Source organism: Lolium rigidum, chromosome 1 (genome assembly GCF_022539505.1).
Source record: "Lolium rigidum isolate FL_2022 chromosome 1, APGP_CSIRO_Lrig_0.1, whole genome shotgun sequence".
Taxonomy (NCBI): Eukaryota; Viridiplantae; Streptophyta; class Magnoliopsida; order Poales; family Poaceae; genus Lolium; species Lolium rigidum.
This window is the reverse complement of record NC_061508.1, coordinates 184,588,149-184,598,549: the sequence shown is the minus strand read 5'-3', so window position 1 is coordinate 184,598,549 and position 10,401 is coordinate 184,588,149. Positions and strand designations below refer to the sequence as shown.

The 10,401-nt window shown below is 41.0% G+C and overlaps 1 protein-coding gene across 3 annotated transcripts; it reads right to left on the bottom strand.

The window, feature by feature from the left end:
- Nucleotides 1-533: 533 nt before the first annotated feature.
- On the bottom strand, nt 534-4,246 carry LOC124682809 (sulfite exporter TauE/SafE family protein 3-like). 3 transcript variants are annotated; one of them, XM_047217418.1, is made up of 13 exons: nt 4,023-4,246; nt 3,692-3,887; nt 3,314-3,473; nt 2,853-3,053; nt 2,697-2,761; nt 2,582-2,609; nt 2,371-2,486; nt 2,193-2,279; nt 1,773-1,823; nt 1,150-1,449; nt 985-1,078; nt 769-909; nt 534-687 (listed from the first exon to the last, which is right to left on the bottom strand). In XM_047217418.1, the coding sequence occupies exons 2-13, from the start codon at nt 3,875-3,877 to the stop codon at nt 602-604; spliced, it is 1,515 nt and encodes a 504-aa protein (XP_047073374.1). In that variant the 5' UTR covers nt 3,878-3,887; nt 4,023-4,246; the 3' UTR covers nt 534-601. The 3 variants fall into 3 exon arrangements, with proteins under 3 accessions (XP_047073374.1, XP_047073376.1, XP_047073375.1); XM_047217420.1 differs by having other exon boundaries at nt 1,228-1,449; XM_047217419.1 differs by having other exon boundaries at nt 3,692-4,246.
- Nucleotides 4,247-10,401: the final 6,155 nt, after the last annotated feature.

Sequence of the window (10,401 nt, the reverse complement as noted above, 5' to 3'; positions counted from 1 at the left end):
GGGAGCTTCATGATTTGCCCTATGACAATTCAGGCCCACGTGAATTGGGCGTGGGTAACGGTCAAACATCCAACCACAGTAGCGTGAATCTAGGTCCGAATAGAACGGCGATGGACACATACTAGCTACTCATGTGTGTAGCAAATATACTTTGCGAGTGGATTATATTAGCCCTCTTTCGAACTTTTAGTTACGTTGGCTAGTGCATAGGGCTGCAAGCTGGGCGGGTTGCGGGACAGAAAATTGCACTTGCTCTCCTTTAAATCTGACTATGTGTGTAACCTGATTTGCTCTAATCGTGCTCTTTGCGAGGGACTTCGTGGGCGCGCCGCTTGCAACCCTAAGCTTGACTATTTCCATACAAAATAGGCACAAAGTAACATGAGTAATCAAGAGAAAAGCAATATATAAATTTATGAGAATTCGGAAGTAGCATAAACCTCTCAAGAAAGATATTACTTGAATATCCACGTGCAAGTGCATGACATTTAATCATCGATTACTTTCGCTGCTACTGGCTGAAACTCTCGTAGCCATCCGGTTCAACTTTGACATCTGCAAGGCATCACGCTGCTCTTACATGCCTTCAGGGTACAACGTCCTACGCATCATATTTGCAGATGTTGTCGAATCCCATGTACTCGTGCTGCACGATTTTGTGAATCGCGTTGGAGATGCCGACTCCGCCTGCAGATTTCAGAGCTTCTTGTGTTGGGTTTGAAACCATATGAGCAGATGGTCGTTGACCGAGGGGAGGGAAACCTGTACCTAGAGAAAGCGCGCTGATGAAGATCGTGAAGGACAATATGAAGATGATAAGTGACGCCCGTCCTAACAGACCGATCAGCTTCCTTGCAACGCGTTGGCCGACAATCGCAGCAAAAAATGCCAGTGTAGTGAAGAAGAGAGCTGCCCAAATTTCAGAGAATACATAATAAGTACCAAGATAAACTTGGGAGGACCAGAGCAAAAAAGAGACGGCACCATATGGTACAGGGAACCGGTTCAGGAGGAAGTATTCGACGACGGACATGGAAGATGAGAACATCATTGCAAAGGTGGCCGTAGCACTTGAGACCTGCGGTGGTTTAAAGTAATGCAAACAGGCAAAAAAAATCCAATGAATGTATGACAAGTAAATTAGAATACCATCAAATGATTGCTGAACTGACGATAAAACCATGATGGAAACATGAGGTTCTTGACATGAACAAAAAAAGATTTTACTTGCGGAGGGACACCAAGCTCCAAGAAGAGTGGCCCCATGATGGCGCCCCCGCCGACTCCAAGCATACCAGCTACAACACCAGCAGTGACACCCAGGAAGCAGTATACCAGTAGCTGACGAGCTTTCAGGCTGGTTTGCTCATTCGTATTCGATGATATCATCCTCTTCCCCTGTACCAAACATACCGCTTCATACATGGCCACCCCGACTGACACCGGGATCTTCGCATATATTCAACACGTAAGAAAACTGTGTTACTATGATACCAATAAGTGCTATATCGATTTGGATGATAATATATGGTAACATTTTTTTCGTTGCCACCAAAATCTTAATAGGAAGAAACTGAAGAAAAAGAAGAACAATATTTAAAACCTTGGAGTCTTGGGGAGTAGTTAAACTATAGAAATAATATGTAGTCAATCCAGATAGTCAATGGAATCTATATTTCCTTAAGTCTTGCAACCATCTTAAATTCTCAAACAAAGATCCATTTTGTATGCACTATGGATGAATATCGACATGAAGAAAGCCCGAAAGGTACCTGAAGTAAGTTCAAAACCCAGTACCACATAGAGCAAGTTGCCATGTAGTTCTGCAAACATGAAATAATTCATAAGCAATATGCTAATGTCAATATTACTATTTATTGGGATGTAATTTCTATACAATATCTTTCTTTGGAAAATGAGTTGCCTGTAGTAGTTTTCCCTTTGCAGTATTTTCCTATGGAACATGAGTTAACTTATCCAATACTATAATAATGGATAACATAGGACATGGGGAAGCTGAATAGACAAGTGCGACCTTGATTTTGTAAACGGGTTGATTAGTTTTTTGAAATAATGGCAAGGTGAATGGAAATTGGCCATATTAATATAACTACTGGCAATTGCAAACTAAAACTACTAGATAATTATTCTGGAGTTCATTTACAGTTTCAAAACGCAGTTGTGTCTCGCACCTTTGTGACCTGAAGCGCAAGGAATGCTACCCATACAAAGGCAAGAAGGCCAACCTCCTTCCAGTAAACGTTCTTCCAAATGGATACCTGCAGCATAAAACGAGCACCATTCTTATGAGTACTTCAGATGATTTATTCCAAGGCCTGGAAATATAATGTTCATCTGTTATTATTTCACCGCTTCAGCTGACGGCGTTTCATTGTTTCGATAATGATCTTGCACTGGGAGTGTTTCCGTCTGCGATGCGGCATCAGGTCCTGCAGACAGTGCCATGTACTCTTGTTCTTCTTCACCTGCAGATGGATGCGGCATCAGATCCTCCAGGCAATGTAAGCAACAGTTTTCCCCATTTATAAATGATGAACAGTTGAGTTCATTAGTCACTTACAGGTTTGCTCTGATTGTTTTGCTTCCTCCTGAAATTGAAAGGCTTATCTGAATCCCTAATGTCGTGTCTCGCATAAAGTTGCAAAGAATAAAGGTACCTCGAAAAACAAAATTACCCTTTTGATTATTGTTTCTTTCTTCCATGTTTCAACACCCTTCAGAAAAGCTTTAGTTGAAGTAACTGGAATTTGATTCGGAAAAGCATTCTGAAGTCAGCTGCAGGCAAAGCTAGGATAAATGGTTGCCGGAGTTTGAGGATAAAGTCTGAGCACCTATGCAGAGAATGATCAAGAGGACCGTGACAAGCCAGTCAGGGAATACCACGTTGCAAATAACCCCAATGCTGACCCCCAACATGAGCATGGGCTGTATGAGAAGTGCCAGATCATAGTCTATGACTGGCATGTCAAAAGTTGGGTGTTTCACCTTGAGGTTACAGTACACAGTTGACACAGCAGTCCCCATGATCATACCTGTGGCAGAGTACACTATCTCAATTTTTCTGAGAAACTATTATGTACCTAGCAAATCTTGAAACTATACATTCTTTTGTGGTGCTTTTTTTTCTCTTCTTCTATTCTAACCTTTTGTATTATGGTACATGTTCAGAGAAAATCCATGTTCAATCAAGGGAATACATTTGAATTGCATGTTGTACTTCAAGACTGCCTATTTTTACATTACATAGTTCAGAAGAGAAAATTTTGGTAACGAGAATGAACTAAATCCTTACATTTTGACATGGCCGCGGAAGACTTGGGATCAAAGCCAATGATCAAGATGAGCATCGGCACGAAGATCCCACCCCCACCTAGTCCCCCAATGCTACCGAGCGCTGCTCCAAAGAATCCGATGAATGACCCCAACACAATTTCCCATCCAAATTTCATGGGCTACATACAAAGACACGATGAAACTTGCCAAATTACATGGCACCCAAATTGACAGCGATTCTTGCGTCCAGAAAGAAGTGTACAATGGGTGGCAACCATGAAAGTCAACTCAATTTTAACTAGCTAACGCTAAGCAAGTTAATTTGGTGGTTGATTGAACTTACAAACTTGGCAAACACATATCGAAATTAACACAGAAGAAAGCTTTCTGTTATTACCGGCCACACGTGGTGGTAAGTGGTTCCGCCACTCTGCCGCACGGAGTTGGCCACCTCGCGCAGCAGGTAGCTCGCTTCCTTCTGCAGAGGCACGGTGCCGGTGAACGACAGCCCCCTGTCGGCGGCAGTGGCAGCGACAGCGCAGGCCACACCCAGCACTGCAACGATCTGCAATTTCGTTCCCATTTTCTAGCCCCTGCAAACTCAATGGAAGGTGGAATCTTCGAGATCTCGTTGGGCGCAACAACCACATAAACGGAGAAAATTCAGCACGCCGGAGATGTTTTTTGAGCAGGAAGACTTGACGATTTTCACAAAAAACTTTACGAACCTGTGCAGGAGCAGGACCGAGAAGGGGCTTTCAAGGTGATTTGAGAGTCAGTTCAAAAAAACAAAGGTGATTTGAGAGAGAGAGAGAGTTGCAAAGAAGCAGGAGACAAAGCTTGGCAGGAGACGCCGGTTGGAGATGATCGCTGACTGGGAGCGGTTCCAGGATCATGGGAAAACGCCGAGGCAAAACGAGGGGAATTAGCCACTCAGAAGTAAGACGAGGACTTTTGGGACCCGTCTACGCGAGAGGCTCACATCGTGTGTGTTAAGACTACGGAGTATCATAGCTAGTATCATGCACTACATGCATGTAAAAACTGATGTGTCACATCTATTAATGATGAAACAGATGATAGTGGTATCATAGTTTTAAGGAATAAGGCGCACGCGTATTACAGTTTCCGTTGAATGAAATATCATCTCTTCCATCTATTAATGACGGAAGAGATGATAGTGAAAACTTCCGTTTCAAGAAATAAGGCGCATGCGTATTTCAATACGAACTTTGACCATAAAAATTGTGTAACAAAATCTTGATTATATTATATGTATATAGTATCGTTGGATTCGTATTGAAAAACACTTTTTAAATACTAATTTCACACAAACAATATTTATCTATTTAAAGTAATTTTTGGTCAAACAAAAAGCTCGTAAAACGAGAGCGCCTTATTCCTTCAATGGAGGTAGTAAGTTACTACCCACTATGGAGGTAGTAACTTAGACTAGTAACATATGCCATGTTACTAGTCTAAGTTACTCCCCACTATGACTAGCCTTAGGGTTTAGCAAATACTACCTTCATTTCAATGAATAAGACGCCCTCGTTTTACCAGATTTTTTTACCAAAAATTACATCAAATAAATAAAAAAACTGTTTGTATGAGATTAATATCATTAAACTGTTCTCTTCAATACGAATTGGACGATACTAATTCCATATAATATAATCATTTTTTTATTCAATTTGTATAGTCAAAGTTCGTCTTGGAATACGTGTACACTTTATTCCTTGAAACGGAGGTAGTATAGATAACTAAGTTTGATTACCATAACAAGTGAACGCTGATAAATTAAGTTTGATTATCATAACTTACTACTTAGCATTAGCAAATATAGATAACTAAAAAGTATAAGACGAGATTGTCTAGATCTTTTTGCCTCAAGGAATTCTCAAATAAAAAAATTATTTGTCGATAGTTTCTAGCAGCAATGGATTCGTACGATTTAGTTTTACCTCGTAAAATATAAAAACACAAGTATGAAACATTGAATATAAAAAATGATTTTGTACTAATCGAAATTAAACACTTGTTCTATTCTTTTCCTGTTATAGCAATAATTTTGAAGCAATATTTTTTTACTATATGAAAAGATTTGTCGGTGGCTATGGCAATTAGTGGAGATAGTCAAAATGATTGGCTTGAAACACACCTTTTTAATCATTGGTGCAGATAGAAAAAAACATAAATCAAACATTTTTTGCAGGCGGTAAAAAATATGTGTTTGTACTAAACTGAGATGAAGATTTTATACTAAATTAGAGGAGATCGTCGACTTAAATCAACAGTCTGGATAACTGCCCAGGGTGTTAAATTCCAATGTTTCCACTGGTACAGTGTCATGGAAAAGTTAGTCCGCCAAGTGGGAGGCAGCAAGTTTAACTTTAATTGTGAAAAACATCGTTAGGTGATTAAGTGCCTAACGTTGGCCTCAGGCTCGTTACATACCAAAACCACAGGCATGAACACACATGCGTACAGAAAGGACACCAACATTTCCTGACCTGCTGCATTGATTAAAATCTGGTAGGCTGTCAGGCTCGCACTCTCTCCATTGACGTCTCTCCATTGACGAAATAAGGACATATCAAAATCTGAGGCTTAATCTAGAAGTTAATGCCACCAGTGAATACATTGATTACTTGCTGGACAATGTTTGATACGTTACAAATACAGAACATATACAATCACTTGATGCTCTCTGATTGGATGCATTTTCATCCTCTCCTAATCTTGGGTTCCATTTGGTATTATCGCTCAGAAGTATTACGTATCCTAGTTGTTATATACTCAACGAGTATTTGTTGTTTATCTATGGTGCTCTTTGTCTCCGCAAAGCTGATATTTCATTCAACGGAAACTGGATACCATCTTGAGACTTTTTACTCATCCCGAGCAAAACTGTCCTTCATTAATTTTAATTATGAAGTATCTCACCTACCTATCTGATTTTGTTCGTGAAAGGTATCTCACCTACCTATCTGATTTTGTTTGTGAAAGGTCAGATCGCAATTATGAGGTTATGGAATTTTATTTGCATGTGGAAAGGCATCTCTAGCCGCCCGACCCAAATTGACGACCCTAACGGTTCGTTTCTATCTGTTTGGATCGGCAGGCGAACAGGATGTATCGCGCGATAAGGCGCCTGAACAGCGCCCGCAGTGGTGAGACCCATTCGGTCTGCGCTGGCTTTGATCAGGCCTAACCAATTGGCTATTGCCTTCCAAATAATAACAAGGAAATTTAAATTGTAGAAAAATAAATATTGTTCAAACAAGAATAGTTCACAATCACACATCACATAGTTTTACAAATAAGGTAACTTAAATTGTATATGGAAACATACTAGCTTGGTTGGTTTCCCGCGCGAGTCTATATGATATGTGCTCAACCAAATCGGCTTGAAGGGGTTCAATTCCGAAACAAATTATGTTTATGCAAAAAGTATTTCCAAGAAGCTACCCTTTCTGTGGCTCAACCAACTCACCCTAGAATTTCCACTCACCGTCATAGATGTTGTCATCCCACTTATCCTCAACGATCATGTTGTGCATGATGACACATGCTGTCATTCCCTCCCACATCCTCTCAGCGCTCCATGTTCTGGCAGGGTGCCGAACAATTCCCCATGTTATTGTAGCACACCAAATGCCCGATCTACATCCTTACAAGCCGCCTCTTTCTCCTTTGCGAACCACGGTTCACATTGTTGGAGATATGCCCGAGAGGCAATAATAAAATAGATATTGTTATATCTTAGTGTTCATGATAAATGTTTACACTCCATGCTATAATTGTATTAACCGGAAACATTAATACATGTGTGTTGTGTAAACAACCAAAGTCCCTAGTAAGCCTCTCATTTAACTAGCTTGTTGATTAATAGATGATCATGGTTTCCTGATCATGAACATCGGATGTTATTAATAACAAGATCATATCATTAGGTGAATGATGTGATGAACACACACATAGTAAGCATAGCATGAGATCAAGTCATTAAGTTCAAACTTGATATAAGCTTTCGATACATAGTTACCTAGTCCTTCGACCATGAGATCATGTAAATCACTAACACCGGAAGGATGCTTTGATTACATCAAACGTCATTGCGTAAATGGGTGGTTATAAAGATGGGATTAAGTATTCGGAAAGTGTGAGTTGTGGCATATGGATCAAGAGTGGGATGTGTCCATCCCGATGACGGATAGATATACTCTGGGCCCTCTCGGTGGAATGTCGTCTAATTAGCTTGCAAGCATGTGACTAGATCACAAGAGATAACATACCACGGTACGAGTAAAGAGTACTTGTCGGTAACGAGGTTGAACTAGGTATGGAGATACCGATGATCGAACCTCGGACAAGTAAAGTATCGCGTGACAAAGGGAATCTGTATCGTATGTGAATGGTTCTTTCGATCACGAAGTCATCGTTGAATATGTGGGAGCTATTATGGATCTCCAGGTCCCGCTATTAGTTATTGATCGGAGAGGAGTCTCGATCATGTACGCATAGTTCTCGAACCGTAGGGTGACACACTTAAGGTTTGATGTCGTTATAAGTAGATATGGAATATGGAATGGAGTTCGAATGTTGTTTGGAGTCTCAGATAGGATCCAGGACATTACGAGGAGTTCCAGAATGGTCCGGAGAATAAGATTCATATATAGGAAGTCACTTTCCAAGTTTGGAAATGATCCGATGCATTTATGGAAGGCGCTAGAATGTTCTAGAACCTTCCGGAAGAAATCACCATGGAAGGTAGAGTCCCGGATGGACTCCACCAACCCTTGCCGGCCAGCCAAAGGGGAAGGTGGAGTCCATGGTGGACTCCACCTCCATGGCCGGCCATAGGGGAAGGAAAGGGAGCAATCCCACTTCCCCTAGGTTTCACTCATATGGAAGTTTTTGAGTTGGACTCTTATTCGGATTTTGGGCAAACCCTTGGGGGTTCCACCTATATAAAGAGAGGGAGAGGGATAGGGCTGGCTACACTTGGCCGTACCACCAAGGGGCTCCCTGGCCGACGCCCCAAGCCCCCTCTCTCCCAAACCCTAGCTACTCCCTCCTCCTTCTTCTCCCGCAGCGCTTACGGCGAGATCTCCACCACCACCGTCACCACACCGTCGTGCTGGTGGGATTCCGAGGAGGATCTACTACATCCGCTGTCCGCTGGAACGGGGAGAAGGACATCGTCATCAACACCGAACGTGTGACCGAGTACGGAGGTGCTGCCCGACTGTGGCACCGTCAAGATCTTCTACGCGCTTTTGAAAGCGGCAAGTGATCGACTATATCAACCACAAGATCTAATCTCGTAGGCTTTGGAATCTTCGAGGGTTAGTCTCACATACATCTCGTTGTTACCATCTACTAGATTAGATCTTGTCTTGTTATTCGTTCTTGCGGTAGGAAATTTTTTGTTTTCTATGCTACGAATCCCATCAGTGGTATCAGAGTCGTGTCTATGCATAGATTGGTTGCACGAGTAGAACACAATGGTTTTTGTGGGCGTTGATGCTTTTGTTGTTTTTAGTTAGTATACTTTGCATCTTGCGGGGTGGTGGGATGAAGCGGCCCGGGCTAACTTTACATGACCGTGTTTCATGAGACTTGCTCCACGCTTGACATGCAACTTGTATTGCATAAGTGGCTTTGCGGGTGTTTATCTCTCCCACCATAGTGAAGATTCAATCTAATCTTTTTATTGACAACACTAGTATCACCGTTGTGGTTCATGTTCGTAGGTAGATTGGATCTCACTCGAAAAACCCTAAACCACGTAAAATATGCAAACCAAATTAGAGGCGTTTAACTTGTTTTTGCAGGGTTTGGTGATGTGATGGCCATGATGTGATGATGAATATGTATGAGATGATCATTATTGTATTGTGACAACCGGCAGGAGCCTTATGGTTGTCTTTATATTTCGTGTAGTAGTATTATTTCAAAGTAGTTGTAATAGTTGCTACATGTGGTGAACAACCATGAAGACGGCGCCATGGACCTTGACGCTACGCCGACGATGATGGAGATCATGCCCGTTTATGATGGAGATCATGTCCGTGCTTTGGAGATGAAGATCAAAGGCGCAAAGACTAAAGGGTCATATCATATCACATATGAATTGCATGTGATGTTAATCTTTTTATGCATCTTGTATTGCTTAGATCGCGACGGTAGCATTATAAGATGATCCTTCTTACTAAATATCAAGATAATAAAGTGTTCATTCTTAGTATGCACCGTTGCTAAGACTTGTCGTTTCAAAGCATCACGTGATGATCGGGTGTGATAGATTCTACGTGTGCATACAACGGGTGCAAGCCAGTTTTGCACACGCGGATACTAAGGTTGCCTTGACGAGCCTAGCATGTACATACATGGTCTCGGAACACGGGATACCGGAAGGTAGAGCATGAGTCATATGAATGATATGATGAACACTTTGAGTGTTTGCCTTTGAAGCTACATCTTTTCTCGTGAAGATCGGACTTGGTGTAGTGGATTTGGTTCGTGTGATCACTAATACAATGCAAGGGATGTTGTTTTGAGTGGGAGTTCACCTAGTTAATTTAAGAATTAATAGTAAACCCAATTTTATCATGAACAAAGTCTAAATTGTATTTGAATTAAATTTTGTAGAATTGGCATCCGTTTTCTACTTTGTGCTAGGCTTGTAATTGAGATACAAATATTGTTAAGTCTGACAAGTAACTTTACGGACTGTTACCGTATTGTTAAAGAATCAAGAAATGATTAAGTCCTATAGAAAACTTTTGGTAATCCTCAAATTGCTGATTCAAAAAGCAATGGTTTCAATTGTTATCTAAAATTATCTTGTCTCCGTAAAGCTTGATGTTCAAATCCGTTTGAAAAGTAAGGAGCTGAAAAGTTTGTTTCAGAAATAAGAAAGGTATGAGATATATGTGATATCTAAGACCTTATTACAAGATAATAGAATATAATTTAGTGAGACTACATAAACTCATAAGTTTTATGGGCATGACGAAGGTTGAAGACGCTAGGCATCCCGATCCTCCAACTAGTTGGGCACTAACATTATTCGCATATCAATGTAAGCCATAGTAGCTT

Bases quoted from the DNA above. Each gene is read 5' to 3' on its own strand.
- LOC124682809 (XM_047217419.1), bottom strand. From the start codon at position 3,877: ATGGGAACGAAATTGCAGATCGTTGCAGTGCTGGGTGTGGCCTGCGCT. The intron at 1,450-1,772 runs GTACCTTTCGGG...ATATATGCGAAG, and splicing joins GGGTTTTGAACTTACTTCAG to ATCCCGGTGTCAGTCGGGGT. The intron at 688-768 runs GTACAGGTTTCC...TGAAATCTGCAG, and splicing joins CATCAGCGCGCTTTCTCTAG to GCGGAGTCGGCATCTCCAAC.